The 24,547-nt window shown below is 40.9% G+C and overlaps 1 protein-coding gene across 19 annotated transcripts; it reads left to right on the forward strand.

Moving 5' to 3' along the window:
* The first annotated feature begins 15 nt into the window (after positions 1-15).
* On the forward strand, positions 16-24,503 carry c2cd5 (C2 calcium dependent domain containing 5). Of its 19 annotated transcripts, none has more exons than XM_058075804.1 (32): positions 16-339; positions 749-857; positions 941-1,027; positions 1,542-1,713; positions 1,819-1,914; positions 2,339-2,494; positions 2,568-2,826; positions 3,626-3,741; positions 8,008-8,096; positions 8,315-8,350; positions 9,558-9,666; positions 12,730-12,783; positions 14,343-14,457; positions 15,051-15,170; positions 15,355-15,466; positions 15,564-15,643; positions 15,718-15,904; positions 16,001-16,165; positions 17,005-17,049; positions 17,509-17,649; positions 17,732-17,795; positions 17,877-17,938; positions 18,185-18,283; positions 18,360-18,449; positions 18,526-18,604; positions 19,725-19,817; positions 19,894-19,956; positions 20,126-20,158; positions 20,430-20,531; positions 22,303-22,499; positions 22,692-22,838; positions 23,088-24,503. In XM_058075804.1, exons 2-32 carry the CDS (start codon positions 768-770, stop codon positions 23,196-23,198), a joined length of 3,369 nt encoding a protein of 1,122 aa, XP_057931787.1. In that variant the 5' UTR covers positions 16-339; positions 749-767; the 3' UTR covers positions 23,199-24,503. The 19 variants fall into 19 exon arrangements, with proteins under 19 accessions (XP_057931787.1, XP_057931781.1, XP_057931784.1 ...); XM_058075798.1 differs by lacking the exon at positions 3,626-3,741 and adding an exon at positions 6,303-6,463; XM_058075801.1 differs by lacking the exon at positions 3,626-3,741 and adding an exon at positions 6,303-6,463 and having other exon boundaries at positions 20,460-20,531.
* The last annotated feature ends 44 nt before the right edge of the window (positions 24,504-24,547 follow it).

The raw sequence follows: 24,547 nt of genomic DNA on the forward strand, positions 1-24,547 counted from the left end.
TACTGAGGCGTTGGAAACAGTGCAACACAGTCCGAACCTCATTCATCATGGGGTCTAGCATGCTAGCTGTTGTTGTCCCACTTAAGGGTTTAATCAATTAGCGAGGAAATCACGTCAGAACATTAGCACCTACATTGTCTATTTTACGTCTTATCAGCGGGTATCTTTATTTGTAACCTCAGCGCCATTCTGCTGTGCTGTATCAGGGACTTAAACGCCTCGTGTTATGGGAGAACGACGAACACTGCGGTCAGGAGAGCGGTTGGCTGTCAGCAACAATGTCCGAGTGAGAGGAGCCTGCTGCGGCTCTGACAGCTGATTGTTGATGTTGTTGCACAGGTAAGGTTGCACAGGTAATTGTAGCACAATTGACACAGTGAGCAGTTAGATGGCGTTTGTTGTATGCTATGGCACTGCATAACATGGCCGATCAGGTAGGAGATAAGTAGCTTTACTAGCTAGCATTGCTAGCTAACAGCCAAGCTATCTGGAAATAACGTACTTCCGTAAACAATTCCTCCAACAAATGGCTTAAAAGTGAGTCGATAATCATTATCATAGCTACACGATGAAATATTCGCGTTGTCTTCCTGCAAAGCTAGTGAGCGCTTGTCAAAAACACATGTGAGTCAAGTGGTTGGCTCACACTTCACTGATCGTCTGAAAGCAGAATGGACTTACAGCAGGTGTCGTGTATAGATTAACCACTTCTTATATGTATTCTAATGTTAACGTTTTTTGTTCACAGATCAACCTACATTTGAATCATGCCTGGAAAACTAAAAGCCAAAATTGTAGCTGGGCGCCACTTGCCTGTCATGGACAGAGCAAGTGACCTTACAGATGCTTTTGTAGAGGTAAGGAACTGTTGACTGTGATGTTTGTTTTCCTCTGTTGCACTACAATTAGTTATAATCCATACATTTCACTTTCTTTGCAGGTCAAGTTTGGAAATACAACATTCAAAACAGATGTATACCCCAAATCCCTTAATCCACAGTGGAACTCAGAATGGTTCAAATTTGAGGTAAAACAACTGATGTACTACATTTTTAGTGGATCCATCTAATAGTGGAGGTGTGTCAAAACTTCTACCTGTAGGCAACAAAGCTTCATGTGCAAATTATTGAATATAGTATTTGGCCACACCTGTCTTTGACAGTGTGTGGCTTTAAAAAGCACTTTTGCGCATTTTATCCAATTTTGACATACTGTATACACTGTGACATTGCGCATATCCAGCTTAATCACATGTGTATATCGCATACAACAACGCAACAATAAGGAGTGACAGGTGCACCCAAAGCCGCACGGTAGCAAGTGATTAATTAGCATGTTGGCATCACAGTCAGAAGGTCAGTAAAGATCTCTGTAGGGCATCTCTGTGTGGAGTTTGCATGTTTTCCCAGTGTGTGGGTTTTCTCTCTCTAGTATTATCACATAATTTAAAAAGTCAATTTTGCAAAGTCAAGGACCTTTTAACCTTTCTATTCGTCATCATGACTTTGTATGACATTTATGCTGTTTGTGTGGCTATGTAGGTTGACGATGAGGACCTACAGGATGAGCCATTGCAGATCACAGTATTGGACCACGACACTTACAGTGCAAACGATGCCATAGGGAAGGTCTACATCGACATTGACCCGCTGCTGTGCAGTGAGGCCGCCTCTGTCATCTCCGGCTGGTTTCCCATCTATGATACTATCCATGGTACTTGAATCAACTCTACGTTCTTCAATGGCACATGAGCGTTGTTCTAGATTTTACTATCACTTATCATCATCATCATCCACCCTTTGTGTTATTTGTTGTCAGGTATCCGTGGGGAGATTAATGTCCTCGTCAAAGTGGAGCTCTTCAATGACTTGAACCGCTTTAGACAATCATCGTGTGGAGTCAAGTTCTTCTGCAGTGAGTTTGACAAACATCATAAAACCATTATTCACAGCACAGGCAATCCATAGGTTAAAAAAAAATATGTTACCTCTGTTAATATTAAAACTACTGTGATTGGCTGGCAACCAGTCCAGGGTGTACCCCACTTCCCGCCCAAAGACAGTGGGATAGGCTCCAGCATAACCTCGAACCGAGTGAGGATAAGCAGCATAGAAGATGGATGGATATTAAAACTAGGGCTGTCAATCAGTTAAAATATTTGATTGTGATTAATCGCATTTTTTGTCCGTGGTTTACTCAGAATTACTTTTTTATTTTATTTTAGAGATTTCGCTATATTCAGTAAGCCTGAGATTTGTTTTTATAAAAGGGAGAAAGATACACAGTCCAAAATATAGGACAACCTTAAATGTGCATTCCTGTCACTTCTGCATGGCAGCCACATCCATTCCTCGCTATTACCGGGCAGCAATGGTTCATGGCTTTGTGGAGGAACTAGTGGTGAATGAAGATCCCGAGTATCAGTGGATTGACCGTATCAGAACTCCTCGAGCCTCCAACGAAGCTCGCCAGAGGCTCATCTCTCTTATGTCTGGTAGGGAAATAAATAATATGAAATGAAATGTTTGCTCCATTCTATTGTTATTAACATGTCTCTGTCTGTCTAGGAGAGTTGCAGAGGAAGATAGGCCTAAAAGTACTAGAGATGGGGGGGAATGCTGTGGTGGGCTACTCGCAGTGTTTTGACCTGGAAGGAGAGTCTGGCTTGGTGGTACGGGCCATAGGTACCGCCTGCACACTGGACAAACTCAGCTCTGGAGGCACTGGCAGCATCACCACCACCACCACCATCACCACCACACACATGCACCCTCACACAGCTCCTGCCTCCAATGCCTGCAATTCCCCTTCTAAGGATGGAAAGGAGTGAGTAGGAAAAGAGCATGACTATTATGTGTGTTTGAGAATGGAGGAGGTGCAAATGATAGTTGGCATGAGAGGGAGAGCGTTTGGGCAAAATGTCTATGTAATCTTTTCTCCTGTGTGTGTGTGTGTGTGTGTGTCTCAGTATTTGTTCATTATCTTTTTTGTCACCTGTATTGCATCTTGAAACTACGAGCACACAGCATCCTGAGACACACATGTACAGTACACACATACACACACACTACCATTTTCACCCACCTTCACTTGTCTGCTCTTGCATGGCTTGCTGCTCTCTGCATGGTCTAGTGCTACCTCTTAATAGTGAGTATGTAGCTAGCAAGTTCTGATCCCTGTGGTCTGCTGCTGCACTGCGTTGGCATACTTGTGTGTTTTTGTGTGTCAGGGATGGAAACACTTCAGAAACATGCATGCGCAAGGTATCTGTGTTGATGGAAAAAGACCAATAAGCAAATGGTTGCAGTGGATACCTACAAAGAATAACACTGTACCTCCTTGGGTCTTGTCAGTGTAATTTTAGCCCTGGTTTGTTTACATCCCTGGCGTGCATGTTCATGTGCTAGTGAGATGTCTCACTTGGCTTGCAGAGAGATTGTTAAAAACAAACCATTTCTTTGCTCGCACTTTTTCACTTTATTGCCAATTTTGTGTAGTACATTGTTGTGTGCCTATCTTTATTTCTTCCTCTCTGGCTGCACTGGGACTGACACAATTCTTACTGTGTGACCAACAACCGGGCGCCTCTCTCTCCCTCTCTCTGTGTCCGTGCTGATTGGCACAGGTCTCCCTTAACCCATGGATGCCGCTCGACCCACAACAGCCCCGTGCATTCGGTGTGCAGCGCCCAGAGACTGTCGCAGAACTTCTCTGTCTCTGTTCCCACACTCATCTTCTCTGGTATGCAGAGGCAGGGAAGGATGTAAACTTAGGGATACTCGATGTTAACATTTGAGCAAACATTTTATTATATCTTCTCAATGGGTAATACATGAAAAGTGGATATATATGAGATTCATCAGTGTGCAGCTTGTATAGCAGTAGTCTATACATTTAGTATCCAGCTGGCAACACAAGCTAGTACATCGCATAGTGAACATGTCCAATTTGTGTGTGTGAGCACTAAGGTTGCAAGATTAAAAACGTGATGAGATTTCTTGTTTGGAGAATAGCTGTATTACAAGAACAGGGCAGCCAGAAGCCTAAGCGAGGCATTTTTGGAGGCGCATATTAAGTGCTTTGGGTGCACTTTAAACCTTGCAGTCGAACGTACCTTGGTGTACACAGCATCAGCAAGTGACATAGGGGTGTTTTGTCCATCTGACTACTTGTTGATGTACAAACAGAAACTGTAGTAATTCTACATTTGATCAACTTTATATACTACTTTAAGATTTGTCAGATCAACCCATATAGATTTGTCTGCACCTTTAATTGCAGAGTGCTTTCAAGCACCTGCGACCACCGGATCTGTTTCATAACTCACCTCATCTATAGAGGCAACATAGTCGCTATATGTTGCGACCATGTTGCAACATGGCAAGTAAGGGTTTGCATTTAAGTGTTTCTTGCATCATGCATTTATTCGGTAATTAAATACAGCTGATCAGTAAAGGTGAAATGTCTGCCATGCAGGCACAGGACAGTGAGTGCCACCTCCGTAACGCTGTGCAGCTGTAAAAATCCTTCCACAATGCAAACTACCCCCTGATCAACAGAGCTAAGCAGGCAGCGTTTGGTTGCGAAGCAGCACCTCAGATTCCTGGGTGTCCAAACCGTTCATTTTATTATTACAAACGTGGCCCAAAAATACACCACAAGAGTCTAGAGGTAAATCAGGAGTGCTGACTCGGCATCCACTTTCATATTATGCTCTACGTGGGTTTGGCCGCCATGATGGTGAGCAGAATTCAGAAACACTGCTCAGCTATTAATTGCTCTAATAGACAGTCCAATAGACCAGATTTGTCATTTATCAAGTTCCCCAAAAACAAAGACAGGTATATGTGTCATAAAAATGTTGGGGATTTATAACACTCATTGTTGAAAGAGTTTAAGAGTTTATCATATGTGCTAACAATGCCATGGCTGAAATACATGTTGCATTGTGTAAATTCTTCCAGTTAAATTTCCATATAAAATAAGTAGTTTTACATCAAATTTCTGTTCTGTTCCTTGGGGACATGAAAAAAAACAACGATTTTTTTAAAAATCAGTTTACTGGAATCATAATGAATGATGGTCCTGCCCACACTGGCAGGTTATTTTGTTATATTGTTATTGTTTAATTATGTACATACTCATATGTTGCTTGTTCAGCCCTAGCAACAATGTAAGGAAGGAAAGATACTGTCTAAAAAAGCAGTATAATGGACTTTTACACATTTGTAGAAATATACAGAAATTAATTGTGTTCAGTAAATAACATTTTCATAATTTTTTTTTTATTTTATATTTTTTTTATGATACCCTTATTTGTTTACACAATTACACAGGACTTGTCAAACAGCACTCTTATTTTGAAGTTTGGAAGTGTGTCCACTGGGTAAATACATCCCTACACAAACTTACCTTCTCCTCACAATGACAGGATTTCATTCTCATTGCGTAAAATTGCATTACATTGCATAAAAGTTTTTGTGTTTAACAGTAGTTTCCAATGGCAAAGACTGTTTAAGTCATTTTCAGTGGATAGCAAATATGTACTGCAATACAAGCTCTACACTTACTACTCTTAAGTATATCCATGTTTTGTTTCAATAGTTTTCCCTTGAGAAGGTGAACTGTAATAAAATGCTCCCTTTTGTGAGACTGTATGAAGACAAGATAACATCTAAAGACTAGATACCAGCTTCAGATCTCTCCTCCGGCCAAATGGGACATGAAGGGTGGGCAAATGAAAGTCCCAGTCAGGTTTAGCTATCTTGCAACAACATCGGGGATCACTAGTGGACAGTGGAGAAGAGGTTGGTGCAGCTAATGTTGCTGCATCTAAACCAGGCTGGAACTCATTTGCAACATATTGATATAGTCATTGAACCTTATTAGCCTTAAGTGTCTGGGAGTACATGGTTGCTGCAAAAAGAGTCTTGATGAGTCTCTGAAGGCTCTTGATGGTCATGTGACCTGTGCTTCACTCCACTGGGACACATGCTTCAGTTGTCCTCTGTTTGGATTTGACCTACTTTTGTTTTGTTGCTTCTCTTTAGTTCTCTGTGTGCTTTTGTTCCTGTATGTTTGTGTTTCTTGATCTTTTTCTTTTATGCTTTTTGCGCTTGCTTTTTTTTTCATTCTCCAGCCATATGTAGCACCTCAAACTCACCTCCCGCAAATCAAACATAGCATAACACATAACAAAAGTAGCCTTCTCATTTGAAATGTTTACTCACACATACAAATGACACACACACCCACCGGGTGAAGTTATGACTGATATGTGTGTATATATATTCTCCTGCCAGGCCGGTATTTGGTGAGGACCTACCCTTGTCATCCGGCCCGCCTACCCCTTTCAGAGCCCTCCCCACCTCCTCTTCCTCTCCTCCCCCCTTCTCTCCTTCCAAGCCATGCAGCCGCCAGTCCTCATCATCAGACACAGACCTCAGTTTGACGCCCAAGACGGGTAAGCACATGAGGCCCCCCACCCCTGCATACGCCTACCTTTCCCATCCAGCCCTCCTCCAACATTACACTGAGGTGCTTCTCTGGTGTTTTTTTTTATTGGATTTATTCTTATGATTATTATAATTTTTTTTTAGTATTCATGTCATATATTATTTTGTCATGAGGTCCGTTTTCTGTTCTGTGTCATGGTGTCTTCTTCATTAGCTCGAAATAATGTTCTGATTGCGTGCTTATAATGATGAAGACACATGAGCTTCATATCCATTAGTTCTTTCCCTGAAGCACAGTGTCTTATATGGGGCTGTTATTGATCTTGGGTTCTTTAGCAGCAATTATTATGGTTAGAAATAGATTTTAATTAAACTCATCTTAAATATCCATAACTGTTGCTCTTTTTCCACTTCATAGTACACATTTGTTGCTTTTCCAATGTCCAAACAGATACTATACTGTAAAGGCAGATACTGCCATCTGATTCTATACTACCTGGTATATCATCGACCACAAAGATATGCATACTTGATGATTAATAGATAATTTGTTGGAATTCACTGTTGTAATTAAAGCAATTGAGTCTCAATTCAAACTACTTGGCTACAACCAGCAGAAGCGCTGTTGTTTCAGCAAACTTCTTTGTGGCTTTAAGAACAACATGACAATAAGAAGTTGAGCTACATTTGCTATGGCGTATCTCTGTTTTTTTATGTGGCTGATGCACTGTGATTTTCTCACTTTGACTTTTGTGGGTAAGCAACTGGACAAAGCCGGTACTATGCAGTAGAAAAGCAGCATATGTTACATGCAAGTCAGGAGGGAGCCCACCGTCCTCCTATTTCTCTACTTTTTTCTTTTATTTATGAATATTTTTACCAGAATATTTCTGCAGTATCCCTTCTTTAAACACTTTCAATCTGACTCCCTGCTGGTTAGAAGTGCCCAAGCCTGTGAGACGCAGGCCCGGCATCTTCCTCTGCCCCAGCTCGCCAGTTCTCTCCACGGACAGTCAGTCTTTCTCTGGCTCTGGCTCTGGCTCATTGGGCGGTGGTTCTGGATGTGTCCCCAGAGCCACTGCCTTACCACCACCCACCTCCACCCACTCAGACTCTGCTTTGCTGAGAAAGAGCGTGTCCTTCACAGAGGACTTCCTACTGGCAGCCTCGGGTACAGCTTGGCTGCTGTGTTATTTGTCACATCACTGGACCTCAATAACAGCAAAGTGCGAGTGACTCTGACGTAACGGTCATCTTGTCTATGTGCATAAATAACTGCACACTCACCATTAACTCAGCAAGCGCTAACATTTCAGTTGCATATGAAACAAACGAGGGGAGTATTATTCCAGCATGCAGCGTGGTGTTTGTTCCTCCTAACCTTTTGCCTGGTAATGTGAAGAAATTGTGAAGGCTGGTATGAGAGTGAACACGGAGCTGGTATCCTCAGTCTTGTATATTTAACACAGTTGCTTGGACTTGTCCATTGTTATTAATGGCTCCTCTCCCCTGCATGCAACAAGTGATGCCTGAATGTCTTCTGTGTGACCAGGAATGGGCAGTGGGGGCAGTGCCGGCAAGGAAGCTGGACCCCTGAAGACTCTGCTGAGACAGCAGACACAGACAGCTCTCGAGCAGAGGGTAGGGTAACTTGTCACACTCACAAATACAGGTGGAAACACAAATTAAAAGTTTGACTTAACATACTCACATTTGCTGCTAGAACATGCTGAGTGTTAGCATGAGATGTATGCCAAACAAGTAGCCAGTGTGAGAAATGTTTTCCTGGAGGTGGGTCTGTACAAATACAAACCATGTTCCCTTTTCTGTCCTCTCGACTACTTGTGCTACCTATGCAGGGCGCCTCCTCCTCTGGGTTATTGTTAAACGCCAGGGTATGTCGCGTCTGTCACTTTATTTTTATATCCATACCTCCCATAACACACTGACCAGTTGATGGCCACCAACCACCACCATTCCAAACCTGTCCCCTGCTTGCTGTGTGTGTGAGGAGGTCAGAGTCGCAAGCTACTTGTGGGAACTTTACTTTGCTCTGAAAACGCACACACACAGCTGGACGACTGCAAAGGAAGTTGTGTGGTCTTCAGGTTTGAAAGGGTGTGTGACTCCCTTATGATATCCCCATGTCGATTTTTTTCCTCCTTTCCTTCTCGACCACTTTTCCCTGCAAGCTTTGTCTCCAAACAGGAATGAGCACGCTCACCTTATCATCATCTCATTCTTGCCTGTCAGCTCAGAATGGGGAGGACCTTTCAGTTGGAGTAGTGTCCATTTTGTAGAATGGATTTTAGCATAATGGATCATTAATTGCTGTCCAAATCCTATTTTCCCAGACATGTACCTCCATGTTTTATTTTTATTATGATCATCACTTCAATCGTGAATGAATAATAAGAGACTTAATAGATGCTCTGATATTTCAAACTATTGTTGTAACCAAAAGCATGGATTTGCCGATTGGATAAAGAGGATCAGTGATCCTCTTGAAGCACAAAGATGCATGAATGACTGAGGGAACACTGCAAATCTAATAATGCATTTAGAAGCAATGTTAGAAATTGTTCCATTTAGAGGTCGCATTGTACATTGATTTTAAATTGAATGAATTCATCAATGACTTAGCAATGCACAGTATTTTAGATGCACTTTTATTAACCTTTTATTACAGTCCCTTTAGGGTGTATGTGAAATGTTCTTGAGGGTGGACAAAGAATGAAGCAAGTGGGGAATTTGCATGGGGGGCAGTACACCACTTGTTGCATGTTGGCACGTTCCTAAACTAAATGGATTCATCCAGTGATGTAGGTTTCCACCCTCTGTGTTTTTACCCATTTAGTTTTGTTTTTTTTTTACAGAGAAGATGAGTAGCTTTGGATGTCAAATTTCAGATGTGATGAATTTGTCACATCTGAAACCTGACTAGATCTTACATTATTGCTAGCAAAGCTGTGCCTTTGCAAAGATAAACAGCCATTCTATTGGATCTAATGAGAGTTTTGGATTTGGTTCAAAGTAAATATGTTTTCCTCTGCTGGGAAGTGACCAGGATGATTTTGTTTTTTTGTGTGTGTCTGTGTCCAGGAATTTCCCTTCTTCACTTTGACGTCTTTCCCACCTGGGTTTCTTGTCCATGTTGGTGGAGTGGTCAGCGCTCGCTCAGTCAAACTACTAGACCGCATACACAACCCTGGTGAGTTCATGAACACAACAATGTCCCTGTTGTAGCCTGTCAAATATCTGCAGGAACTAAATGATTTGGGCTTATTGAGTCAATATCTGGTCTCGACGTTGTTGAATCGCTTATCTATTCATCTCTAAATTAACATGCTTCATTAATCCTAAACAGGTGAAAGGTGTTTCTGCTGCTGTTTAATTGGTAGCATTATATTGTACAGACAGCAAAGATGAGCACCCCATGTTCCTTTTGGCAACTTTCACCTTGTGGGTTGTTGTATAAAAATTTGTTAGCTCTGGCCATGTGATAACTCAGTTTGTGTGTTTGCCTGCCATTTTAATGAGTGTGTGATGATTGGTGCAGTTGAGGTGCTCGAGTGGTGCATGGCTGCCATTAGCTGCCTGCTGCTGCTGCTTCTGTCTGATGTTTTTGGCTGCAGCCGACATTGCAGTGAGCAACTGAATTGTCTATTATACCTAACAGTGACCTAAGGTGTCCAGTGGATGTATTTGGGTCCAAATTCTAAAATAACTCTCGTGGCAGTTTACTTGGTCATTTGTTATGTCAATAAGACCAATAGACCTTTTAATCAACAATGTGTTTATTTCTACTGTATGGAATCACAGGAGTGCCAAACATTTAAAGTATGGCTATATGAAGACAATAATAACAAATATATACAAATAATATATACATTCCCACAGCGAAGGAATGACCCAGGTTGACTAATCGATATGTGATCACACGATTCCTGCTAACATTGTAATGTATACGTAATTGAATTGAATTTTAAAAAGGTAAATTGCACTGCTTTATTTTAAAGACATATTTTGGAATCTTTTGTTTTCATGTCATGTCATGACATGTCATGTCATAGGTGCGCCCTGTTGTGTTTGAATGAACATGTAACTGTTAACCAGAGCATGTTAAACAAACTGGCTTTGAAATTGAGTACACAAAAATACATAACTGTGTAAATAGAGTATTGTTAAAATGACAAATTGGAAAAAAGAATATTGATATTGGTATATAATTTTTATTATTGATATTCTTATATTTCTTCCACTCAAATGTGGTGTCATCTCCTCACAAAAACTACCACGCCCCTTATCAAACTAAACATGTTGAAACAACTCCCGGAAACATAACCTTCACCAAGCGTGAGAGGAAGCTGACTGGGTTAGCTTAGTTTAGCAGAGCATGCTAGTGTGGCTGTGTGTACGCAGCTCAGGCTGTATGAGTGTGTTTACACCATATTGTGTTGTGTTTTTGATTGGAATTGCATCAGCAGCGCAGATATTACAGTTTGAGGATTTTTCTAGCAATATTTGCAGAAGCTGACATCCCATTAGAAGTGTTATCTGAAATATTGCACAAATTATCCAATGATGTGTTGCATCAACAGAATTTGCAAGACGTACTGATTTTTCTGTTAGTAATAATGTAGTGTGCAAGAAAAAGCGTAAAGGAAGACCATAGCTCTTTTGACCACATGGTAATATATGTTGCACAACATAGCAACAGAACCAATGTTGTAATTGCAACAAACTGCTCAGCCAGCATGAACGCACTCGTAAGTTCATTGTAAACAAAAGCACAGCAAGTGTAACATGCATGCGTTTAACATGAGCAGATGAGTAGCACAACCAACATTGCACACGGGTAAATAAAGCTGTTGTATGCTGACCACTCATGATACTTCAAATTCAGCTACTGCCATCTTGTGGAATCAAGTTACCCGGCACTAAGTTCAGTAGAGGGATTAATCAGAATTTACAATACACATCATTTGTACACTTTGTAACTTCATTATTTGCAAATAGTTGTGTTTTTAAACACGTATGCCATAGGCTATGTTCACACTGCAGGTCAATTCCAATTTCTTCGCTCATATGCGACCTGTATCTGATTTTTTTTCATGCCATTGTGAACAGCACAATTCAGGCTTCATTCGTTTGTGGATATAAATCCAAAATGTATGCGATGCAACTGCAGTATGAACAGGTTGCATATATCCGACCTATATGTCACCAAGAGGCGTGTATTGCCATGCCTATCAAGACTTTAAAAGGCACTCACTGATGTAGGCAGTCATGAAAAGGTGTGGTTTATTGTGCAAAACTTGGATAAAGGTACTCACCGGTGTAGGCAATGTTCATCTATTTTAAAAGGTTAGCATAACGGCTCTCGTCATGTCTCAGCTGTCCTGCCACCCACACATAGCTTGGAACAGACACGGCAGCTAGTTGTCGCCAAACTGCCATCGCTCTAATTTTCACCCCTTTTTTTTCTTAATCTACTACACGGAATCGATATTGAAGTATCGATACTTAAATACTAGCTCTTACAATGGTCTAAAGTCTATTCTGAAATCAAAATAGTGATACACTTGATACGTCAGCTAAATTATTGTTTTTTCTTAGCTTGGTTGTACTGTAAGTCACCCCACTACATCAATATCTTCAAGGGTTTAAAATATATCAATAAATGACTATGATGTATTGTACTCTTTATTCTATGGTTTAAAATACTGTACACGACTCTTTAAAATTTACCAAACACATTAGGTGACTTTGCACATAGAATCGGATCGATATCATGATACCAACATACATTTTTACTCAGTATCGGCTCAGAAATGAAATCAATGGTATTGCACATCACTATCGCTCACACTGCAGCAATGTTGCGTTCATATTAACAATGTCGCATTTGTGTAGTAATGTGAACAACCGCATAAATGTAAACAAAATATCCGAATTGTGCATCAAACCCTGCAGTGTGAATGTACACTTAGTTCAGAATTGTCCCATTTACTGTCATTTACAGCTCTGCTTGAAGTGAAATTAGGAAAAATAAGCGACTGACCCGTTTGTAACTGCAGGCAAAAAGTGTACTTCTTCTCTTTGGCTTGTCAACTTTGAGATTGTTGTTAATTTTGCATTAGATGCCCTGTGACCTAGCTCTGTCTTTTATTGTCTCGTGTACATGGAGTGCTGCTGTTGTGTGTTAGACTGTCTCTTCTTCTCTGTTTCTCTCTCTCTCTCTTTTCTGTACTAACGGTGTGTTCTGGCCCAGCCTTGGGTAACACGCGCTCATACAAACTGCTTGACTGGAATAGTGTCACGGCAGGTATTTCCCCCCTTTTACTGCTCTCACCCACGGGAGTGCTGGCAGCTCAGTGAGGTGGATGAGGCCTCTCATAATGTAGAAGTGAATACACACCATGTTGGGTCCAGTTGTCCAAAAGCAATAAAACTCAGTGAGCTGTCATTCTCCTCTCTTTTATCTGTGTGAATGTGCGTGTGGAGCTGAGTTGAGCATGTGCTGTACGCTCACCCCACCCAGCCTGGCCTGGTAAAATCTTTTGCAACCCACACTCACCTGCCCCACCCGGCTCATCCCGATGCAGCTCTTCCTTAATGTTGCCCCGGCACTGTTCTAACGCTTTCCCTGAAGCTGCATTGCGCTCCAACCTGCCAAGACCCCTGGATGAGGTTTAGGAGGTTGGCTTTGTGACTTAGAGCCACTGACCATGCAGGCATGTGCACTCCTAATCCTTACTCACCGGGCTGTATTCATAAAGAAAGAAATGAGGAAGGGGTGGATGCATAGCCTGATTTGACAACTTCGGAAAATTTAATAAATAAGCGTGCGGGGATGGAAAGATGTGAGACTGGTGAATGAATATGGCCCTCCTCTGCCCGTACGCGTGCACATGGTCATGAGTGTGCACGCTGGTTAGCCTTTGCCTGTGTTGACATTCTGCTTCTGGTTGGAGGAAGCTGCTCATGGGCCCGGATGCCTGACAATCAGTCATCATTTGTCATTTCTTCACTTCATCTTGAATTCTTTTTATCCGACTCCACACAGATACATTCCCATCTTTTTGAGTCTCTCTCCCACTGTCCGCATGCCGGCCCCCTCCCAGAGTGTCACAGGGTGCGGATCAATACTCAAGTGTAGCTTCCTTTTTGTTGTTATTCTGTTATATATTATTATATGGGAGCTATTTCAAACATTGTCAAGAATTAAGCTCTTTGAATAATCACATTTAAAATAAACTGGAAAAAAAGCCTCATGAGACTATTGAAACACACCCATACATGATGAAGGCGTAATTGGACATAATCTTCAGCCAGCTATTTCTTATTTTAATACCTCCTTTTATTTCAATAGAGAGCGTGAAAGAGACTGATGGGAAATGTGGTTTTATCTGAAATATTTATTACATTGATATGAAGATAAATATTGTAGATATTAATGCTTATTTAAACTTCTGTAGACACACATAAATAGAGGTGATCTCTTCACTGAGTTTGCCTTCATCATCAACATCGTCATCTTCATTCAAGTTGTCATAAATCATTTTTGTTTTACAAAATGATCATTCATTTTGGCCTGCTTTGAAACAGTGGTACTCCACAAATAACCAGAAAATACAACCTGCACTGTATTTGCTGCCTGTTTATTTTCTGGATCTCTGGGAAGCTATTCCTCAAATATCATATTGGCATGTTTTGTTTCTTTTTAACAAGATTGTGCTTTATTTACACTTAGGTTTAATAGCGACTTGTTGTTTTACAGAAACATTAAGTCCAATTAGTGTTTTTTAATGTTTCATCCAATAATTAATATAAAAATAATGTAGGATGTTATTTGATTGGGCATGATATGTTTTTTTTTTGCAGATGAGCCGGAGACCCGTGATGCCTGGTGGGAGGAGATACGACAGGAGATCAAGTCACATGCCAAAGCTCTCGGTTGTCATGCTGTTGTTGGATACAGCGAGAGCACCAGCATCTGGTATGGATTTCTTCCTCTTCATTAGAGCTCTGTGTTTTCTGAAAAAAAAGATTTTGTAAATGTAGCTATTCCATCATATAGCAGGGGATGTTTATTTACTCAACTGCAGATAGTACCAGAATCTCTTTGTGACTGGACATCAAATAGTTTTTTGTTTTTTTCCCGACTCCCTTATTCTTTTAATGTTTTTTGTAAACTCCTCCATAAACATCAGCTTTACAAACAGCATGTCCATAATGATGGTGTCACTCATTGTAAACGTAATCACAGCCACCCAGTTGCAGCAAAAAACATCATTTTTTTATGAAATTGAATGGCATCCACATCAGCAGTGTTGTACACCAACAGCAACTTAACCCCCACTTGGTTCTCCAAGTCCAGTCTGGATTTCAGTGATGAAGAACAGAGTTTTAAAAAAAAATTAAGGTATCATGCTGATACACAGTAAACCTGATGATTAATTGTGACAAGTTAGTGAGGATTAGTTTATGAAGAAATGCGTTATTCGTGTGTGAGCAAGCCACTGAACCTTTGTCCATTGTGTCTGTTATACTATACTGTTAATATAACTCTTTCTTTCTTCCTTAATGTAGTGAGGAGGTGTGTATCCTGTCAGCGTCTGGTACAGCAGCCATCTTGAATCCTCGCTACATGCGTGAAGGCTGTTTGGACATCGGAAGCACGGAACACAGGTTGTCTCCACCCAGAGAATGGCATGTACACTCATCTGCCACAATATTAGATACACCTGCCCAATATAATAAAATTCACAACATTTACAACATCACAACGTAAGTTTGTGCAGGTTTACCTTATGAAGTGACCGGTGACTGTAAGTACACAGGTGGCACTAGTTGAAATGATTTGTGTGGTCTGACGCCAAATTGCATCTTCCAGGTTTGAGGAACCTCCTTCCCCGAATTGTGGCTTCTGTCACATACCGTATGATGAGTTCAACATGCCCTTTCCCGCCCAGCTCACCTATTGTTACCTCTGCAGAAGACAAAAGGTGTCAAGTGCATGATTGTTTTCCACTGACCCATGCAATTTGTTTTGTGGGAAACGTAATTTAGTACCAGCTATATAATTGTTCTTGTTTTTGCAAGGTCCCTGATGTTCTGTTCACAACAATTGACCTGCCACTAGAAGCAGCTGTCACAGGGAAAGGATGTCTCATTCAGGCCAGGTACAACGCGTTTACAGTTCGATGGAGACTAGTAGGAAGTACATCCATTAAAGCAGGCAACTACATGTTTCCAGGCTGTGCCGCCTGAAAAAGAGAGCCCAGGGGGAAGTCAATGCAACGGCCATCTCCAACCTGCTTCCTTTTATGGAATACGAACTTCACACTCAGTTGATGAACAAACTAAAACTGCGTAACATGAACGCTCTGTTTGGCCTTCACATTCAGATCAGTGTTGGCGAGAACATGCTGCTGGGTCTAGCTGTAGGTCCACATTTTTTATTTAATAATGTTAGCCATTGATTTACATGTTTGCCTCATGGAAGTGTTTAAAAATTGTGTGTGTGTGTGTGTGTGTAGTCCGCTACAGGTGTGTATCTGACCGCTCTCCCTGCACCAGGAGGCATTCAGATCGCAGGGAAGACTCCGGGCGACTTGAGCAACGAGCACCACATTTTGACTATTCAGAAAAGGATCAACGATACCATAGGAAAGAACAAAGAACTCTATCAAATCACTCCTCCGGTGAGATGCACTACATCTGCATGAAGAGCTAATAATAATAAATAATATTGGCCAAACATTCATTTTTTATGACAGATATCTGTAGTGGATCTTTAAATCATTTCAGTTTGCAGCACCCAGTGACTCACGTCTTTACTGTCAAGGTGTAAGCAATCTATTAGAAATGCTGCGTCACATGCAGTCGGATGGTTAAGGATCCTTGTTGTTACGAACAGTTGAAACTGAATTTGAGAAAATGTCAGAGTAATGCAGCTTTGTAAAGTTACAGCTACACAAAAATCATTTCATTTACTTCCATAATGTTCAGCCTACAGTGGAACCTCTTAAATTGAAAGGACGTTGTACAATTACAAGTCGTACAACAAACGACAACAGAAGAGGGGTTGTTAGAATACTTTTAGAAAAGAGTATATAACAGAAGCTCCATGAGGTAAACAGTGGTTAACTTAAAAAGTGAGATGTGTTAAGCACATATGCAGCACAAATCACCTATCCATTACACCTTAGCATTTGTTAAGTTAAATCGGAGTGGTTTGTTGCAATTTTTACAATTGCATCACAGTTAAGTGAAAATATTGTGCAAGCATGTTTGACCTTTTGAGTTTCCGCTTTTTACAGAATATTAATTTGATTATTTTCTTACAGCATATTGTTTTGTTTGAGACAAGTGGTTGAACTATTGCGATTATGGATACACACACTGCGACATACACTGCATTTTAATTAACTGTCCATCTTCTTCTTTCGTCATACATTGCAATCCAGTATGTGATCTGTTCATATGTTCTTCTGTACATCCTGATAAACTCACTCCTGTTATCTCTCTCTGGTCATTGAAGAAATTATTTACCCTGGACCCTGAGGTGCTCGGCGACATAAACATGGTACTGATTGCTGTGAGACACAGCAATGCTTGACAAATGCTTGACTCTTCTTAATCACAATACTACAACACCTCAACTCTGTGTGACAGCCCTTTTTTAACTGGGGGATGTTTGGGATCAGGCCGACGTGTAATCAACCTCAGTCACTTGTTAAGTGGAAGGGGGCCTGAGCCATTGTTGACTCCATTGTATTTGTTTATAATCTACCTGCCCATTCACACTGTATGTGTTCATGGTGTGTGTAAATGTCTCACCTTTTGCTCCTCCAGACCCCCCTCCCCAACCCACCCCCCAAATTAACACCAGTTGTGCGTGTCGTGGTGTATGCGAGTGAGGGTAGTATGCATGTGGTGTGTTATTAACGTGACACTGTACGGATTGGGACCACAGTGGTGTTGATGATTGCAAGTTGATGTCCTACCAGCTTCAGCTGTTGTGTTCCCTTCACTTATACCACAGGATCCCACGGAGGAACTGCTGGGCTCTCCAATCCCTGAGCCCAGACAAAGAACCAGACTGTTCCGCTCCCACTCGGAAAGCTCAGATGAGCTGCTAGAACTGGACCTCTCTCATGGCAAGAAGGATGCTTTTGTGCTAGAGGTGTGTGCATCTCATTTATAAAAATAATAGTTAGAATTTAAGGGTGAGTTGAGCGGATTACTGAGATTTCTGATCGCTGTAGATTGATGACACTGATGCTGTGGAAGATATTCACTCTCTTCTCACGGATGCCCCTCCTCCTTCTGGTATGTCATCTGTTTTATCATCATTAAAGTGTACAAGTCGGATGTTTGTTGTTAAATCCCTGCCCGCCAATTTGTCATTAGGTTTTCACAGCTGCAACACTGAGATCATGCCTGGGATTTATAACTGGACTTCAGGAGTACAGGTCTGTCTTCCGATAGCTGCCTCAGTCATGTACTGTATCGTTAAAGGCTTCGCTATTTACTGGTTTGACTGCTGAATGCATTAACTAGACTCTTTTGTGGATACAGAAGCAGGGCAGACTTGAACCACTATAATAAACACTACTATGTTTGATGAATATTGATGTATTTTTCACTGACAAACAAAACGTTTATTATCGTTTGAATCTCGTTCTAAATAAATGTCAATTTTTGTTGCTGTTTCATAGATGTTTACATCAGTGAGAGTATTAAGGTTGAGTAATGCCAATCTCACCAATCAAGGCTTGAACAAGATCTTTACAGACCTGTGTGAGAACCTACTGAAGGCAAGAACAAGTAGCTAAACAATATCACCTCTTTTGTACTGAACTGTCTGTACTTAATTTGCTGTGTTAATTTCAGAGTTTTTACTTCAAGTTGCGCTCTATGATCCCCTGCTGTATTTGTCATCTCAACTTCACTGTAGCAGTACCAGAAGAAGAACTTATACAGGTGAGCGTCTTCATTGTATTCCTACCTTCTTCTCTCCTCCTTTCATCCTCACTGCACTGTTCTATCTGCCTCCCAGGTTGCTGTGACGGCAGTTGCCATGACATTTGACAAGGACCAGACCCAGGAGAAGCCTGCAGAAAAGCCTGTGGCCAAAGGTTAGTATTTAAAATTATCAGTGGAAATGAAAGGTCATTATAGTTCCTGATGTAACCCTGTCCAACAATACACATTTGACGTTTGACACTTGTATAAACCATGTGGAGCGATTGTTACCACTGAGAACAAAACTAATTTGAAGCGACATTTACATGCGAGTCATCCTGAGTCAAAGAAGCGACATTTAGCACAATAACTCATTACGTCTATTGCTGTTTTTAATTGTCGAGTTGCATTAATGCACTAGTGTGTTACACAGAGTTGATCTATTACTTAATACAGTAATTTTACTGTGTCATTCATTCATTCATTTTGTATCGCTTAGCCTCACGAGGGTCGCGGGGTTGCTGGAGCCTATCCAAGTTGACTGGTCGCCAGCCAATCACAGGGCACATATAGACAAACAACCATTCACACTCACATTCATACCTATGGACAATTTGGAGTCGCCAATCAACCTAACATGTTTTTGGAATGTGGGAGGAAACCGGAGTCCCTGGAGAAAACCCACACATGCACGGGGAGAACATGCAAACGCCACACAGATGGAATCGAACTCGGGTCTCCTCGCTGTGTGGCCTGTGCGCTAACCAATCGTCCGCCCTGCAGCCCTTACTGTGTCATTTTATTGATTATTCAAGATCTAAACAAAATATACAGAATATTTTTTAATTACCGATGACACTCCAGTGTGAAAGGTCAGTATTGATATTTATCGAGAGCAGGTCTACTTTTTGTTTAATACTAAGACTAAGGTAAAGAAAAGTTTCATATGTTATTATTATGATCCTAATACATATAATACTATGTTTGTCATTACACTGATATTATTCTGGTAGCCAATTTGTACATCCCTCATGGTGTTTAAATTTGGAGCACCCAAAAATGTGATTTGGAAACTTGTGGGGATTCAGTGGTTGCAATTGTGCAGTACCTGTGCACAAATAGATGTGCACGCCATTCATATTTTAGAGAACTTTCAGGCTACATGCCGAGACATGAAAAAGCTTTTTGGAGTTTGTTTTAGAATTGGCATGAAACATGAAAATACAAACACACAGCACTGTTGTTGATTTGTTGTAGCACGTGTTGGAATAACATTGGGTGTGTTTTTTTCAGGGTGCAGTGAGACTGAAGAGCAGCTGCAATTTCCGCTGGAGCTCTGCGCCGATTCCCCATCCGCTAACATTCAGCCACCATCCAAAATCTCAGGTAGCATTATTTTAAGATATCACCCCGTTTCACTCACAGGCATTCCCCCTGTCCTCCACTAACACCTCAGGTACAGTCTCTTTACTCACTCCAGCAGCAAAACTCTGCCAAAATCAGCTGGTTATTGTGCAAACGGAAGGTAAATCCTCAGTGGTGTGAGGTTATAGAGTGTGAAAGTGTTGTGGTCTTTAGTTGACTGACGAAGATACACAGAGTGTTTTTAGATTCGGATTGAGAACCAATGTGTCATTGTTCATATCAATTGCAAAGGCAGACTTTGATGTATGTATGTATGCATGTGTCTATAGGTGTCTCAGGGAGTACCGCTGTGTCATCCAGAGGTAAGATCCCAACTTCACATGTATCCACCCCCCACCTGACATATCTACTACCAAAACTACTACAGTACATCTCTCTAGTTGTGAATTTTCATCCTTATGTCTGGGACAGAAATATCCCACACCGCTCCAGACCTCATCCACTTTTGTTCTTTTTCTGTTTTTCTGTTTGTTTTTGTGTTGTTATTTTTCTTGTTGTTGGGTGTGGGCTGTGTGTGTGTGTGTGTATGTGTGTGCGTGTGTGTGTGTTTGTGTTTGTATGTGTTCTCTCCAGCTGCCTCCGTTGATTACGGTTCCTTTGCAGACAGATGCAGCACCTGGCTAGAGCTGCTTAGGCTGAAAGCTCACACCATAAGACGAGGATCAGTTAAGACAAGTAGGAAGACACAGTCTCTAGCACCCTCTGCTGGTCATGTGCAATGATACAGAACACACAACTACATCAGCATCCATACACACTCACTGACAGACAAGCAGTCATACATTGCTTCATGCATGCCACTGGAGGTGGAGCATTATGAATAAAATCCAGCTTTTTTAGCTAGAGTGTGACCGTTTTAAGCCCCGCCTCTCTTAGGGATTCTTCCAATAAGCAGTTTGAGTTTGGGATTACTGTGAAAAACTTAACAGGAGGTGTTTCCACATGCATTGTTTTTGTGTTTCGAGATCTTAAATCCATTAAATTCAAATGCAGGTGTCAAAATAAGAAGGATCTGTGTATTGGCCAAAACACCTTCATAATTTATTAACAGCCCTGTATTATAGTATTTTTCAACAATTTAAAATAAGTGTCAGAGATGCCAATATAGTGTTTTGAAAGTATGGTGGTCTTAATCTAGCCTTGATTGAGTTAAATTTAGTTTAAATTAGTACTTTTAGTTGGCTCTAGTGGGAACACATTGTTTTGTGTGTCTGTAGATTTAATGTTAATGAGCTGTGATTGCGCACTCTTGTCTCAGAAAGAGTATGCGACTCCAAGAAACATTATCATGTACTTTTTATGAATACACTATACATAAAACACTATATATGTCTCACGGTAATTGATGACATATATCAAATACAACAACGTAACATTAAGTAGTGGAACAGGAGGAATATAACATTAGCATAACCATGAGAGTTACAGTGCTAACATTTTGCTCACATTTTAAAAGCAACATCGTAATAAGTTAGCCTATTTACTGAAGTAAACAGCTGAAATGTCTGTAACGGACTGACTGATCATTGGCAGAGCGACAAGACTTATTTTAATATGTGTCGTGAAGCCTTCTTTTTGCTTGGATTTTTTTCTTTTAATACAAAGTTGTCTTTTGTTAAGTTGTGGATATATACACTAGCTAGGGGTGGGTCAGGGATAGCAACATGTCCATGCGGAAGGAATGTCTGAAACCCCTGTCACTATATGAGTGCCTCTTCTCCTAAAAGTAGAGCAAATAAGTGAAGAGGGGTGATTTTTTTTCTCTCATTTCCTGTTCTCAAACAGGCTCTAGGTATACAAATTACTGGTAGAACAACTGGTAGTCAATTTGCATAATAGGGGACCTTTTAAGACACAATTTTCTTTTGTATGATGTTGAGTCCTGTGTGCAGTAAGGGACTTGCGTCATGATAAATGGCACCTTGTTGAATGATTGTTAGCGACATCAAGGTCAATTTGACCTTTCATACTCCGGCTAGCGCATTATGTTCCCAGCTCAGCTTGTATTACTGCAGCTGTCACTGTCTCCATCCCTCAAGCCTCCTTTACAGGTCCAAAGAGTACCAATCAATGTCACATGTTCTCCACTGTACAGTAGTCAACACACCTAAACGTATCCAGCTGTGCCCAGGTCTGTGTGTCTGTCTGCAGACACTGTGTAACTGTCTTGTCTGTTTGCCTCGACCGCCTGTCATGCATGGCAAGTTATTGTCTGGTGACCACACCATTACATCACTGCATGTGTAATATACACATGTACACACACACAACCAGAGATGGCTGATTTTCTCACACATGCCCATCATGATGGTGCTCATTTCTTTTTAAACTATATGTTTCTTATTATTTTTATTTTTTTTTAGTTTTCTCACTATTTATAAGGTGTTGTGGTGTTTGCATTATCATTTTGTCATCTCCTTTTGGATGTTTCTGCGTGAACCCACAGTCTCATCATTGGATCGCTCCAGTCCGCTGGCAGATAGTCGTTCCCGCTCATTACGCTCCAACCGCTGCTCATTTGGAGGAAGTTCGGTCACCGTGGTGAAGATGACGCCGCTTTCTTTTCTGCCCGGCCTGCGAATTATTAAATACTTGGGTATCATCAACATGTTCTTCATCAGAGAGACGACATCACTAAGAGAGGTACAACGGCAAGAAACATACCTGTCAACATGTGCATTATAAAATAAGGGTCATTTTCAATGTTTGTGAAAAATTACTATTAAAAAAAATCTATTACAGTTAAAATATGGAAAAAAAACTATTGAAACTAATTTAAATTATGCATTTACATTTACAAGGTGGATCCACTCTCATGAATGCTGTCCTTTACAGGAAGGTGGTGTAAGCGGCTTCCTGCATTCATTCATAGCAGAGGTGTTTGCGATGGTTCGAGCCCATGTAGCAGCCCTGGGGGGTAATGCAGTCGTGTCCTACAGCATGAAAGAGTGTGTGTTAATGGAAAATCCAAACAAGAATCAGGTAAACACACACACTTTATTTACAGAAGAAAATGACGAATTATTTGATTAAGAGTCAGATATGTTCATACAGTAGCTAAGGAAAGTGGACACACCCCTTTAAAAAATACCAGGTTTTTATAGATGAAACCTTTACAATGTCTAATGGATTTTTCTTTGGTCCATATCCCACTCACTTTTAAAGTTATGTAGACATCCCAATTTTGGGGGTATCAGAGATGTAATCTGCCTGCTTGTGTTCCTCACATAGGCCCAGTGTCTCATCAATGTGAGTGGCGATGCTGTCATCTGTGTGAGGGAAACGGATCAGGAGCCCACGTCCTCAATGACAAACATGGGACAGACAGAAGGGGCCACATGACACCCACCCTCACACACAGAACACACACAGAACACAGAGTCTAGCCATCCAAATATGAGCAATATATATCTGCCTTAACTTTGTAAAACATCCCAAAGTTCGGACACAAGTAACAGTAAACAAGATGCTCAAACAAGCGCACAAAAACACGCACTAAATCGAGTGAGCGGTTTGAATTAATACTGACTTTGCTGTATGTCAGGTCCGTTTTTCCGGTTTATGTGCTTGAAATAATAGCCAAAGAAGCACTTGACTTTTTCAGTTTTAACCACCGTCCCATCGAGTGTCCCTCCCTGAGGCTCCTGCGGGTACCAGTTATGCTTTAGGCAGCTATGACCAGTTTTCCTATCTACATATGATGGTAAGGAAACTAAACATGTGTAATAAATGTATAACACATTTGTAATGCACTCAAATTGTCCCAAATTGGTCTTGAGCCGCTCACATCCTTGTGTCCAGAATCCAAAGTTTTGAATTGTCTACATTTTTAAAGCTACAATTGTCAGTTTTGTATTGACTATTGTTCCAGTATTATTCACAGGAAGAATCAGTGTCGATGATATTTTGTACATATGATTAAGATCTTATTGTTTTTACCTCCAAAAGGTAAAGTAGCAATGGCATCATTTTATAGCCATGTACATGACAGTCACACCTTAAATGTGGGTGGTAAATACCAGATACATTGAAAAAGTAACTGACATCCAAGCTTCTTGGTTAGGGCCACCAATAACACGTCACGTGTGTTCAGAGCATCTGTGGCTTGTCTCACAGCCGTAGAACTTTTTATTATTCATTCATTCATTTTCTACCGCTTATCCTCACGAGGGTCGTGGGGGTGCTGGAGCTTATCCCAGTTGTCTTCGGGCGAGAGACGGGGTACACCCTGGACTGGTTTTTATTATTATTATTATTAAAGGTCGGCATCAAATATATTATAATAAATATTCCTCATCTTACATTTTTGCTATGTTGGTGTCTGCTGCAGATTTGGCTGTGTGATGTCCATACAGGATGTTTAATGCCTGAAAAAAATACATCTTGTGACGTATGATTTTATGCTGTAAATTTGCCTCCTAATCATTTCCTTTAAGTGCAATAAGTGCTGTGTACTCAGATTTAGTGGTACTATTAATGTTTCCTCTGTAAAAGCAGGTTGTGATCTATTTCCTGTGTTTGTGTCAAAACTTGAATGATTAATGCATTTGTTTTCTCAGACTAGAAGCATGCAGACCTTTTTTTTTTAAATTGCCATGAACGTATGCTTGCCTGGTAAGACTTGCACAATAAAGGCAGTCAAACCCTGTTGTCTGTGGTAGCTGTGTGTGACCGGCCAATCACAGAGCGTG

The sequence above is a fragment of the Doryrhamphus excisus genome, chromosome 6 (genome assembly GCF_030265055.1).
Source record: "Doryrhamphus excisus isolate RoL2022-K1 chromosome 6, RoL_Dexc_1.0, whole genome shotgun sequence".
Taxonomy (NCBI): Eukaryota; Metazoa; Chordata; class Actinopteri; order Syngnathiformes; family Syngnathidae; genus Doryrhamphus; species Doryrhamphus excisus.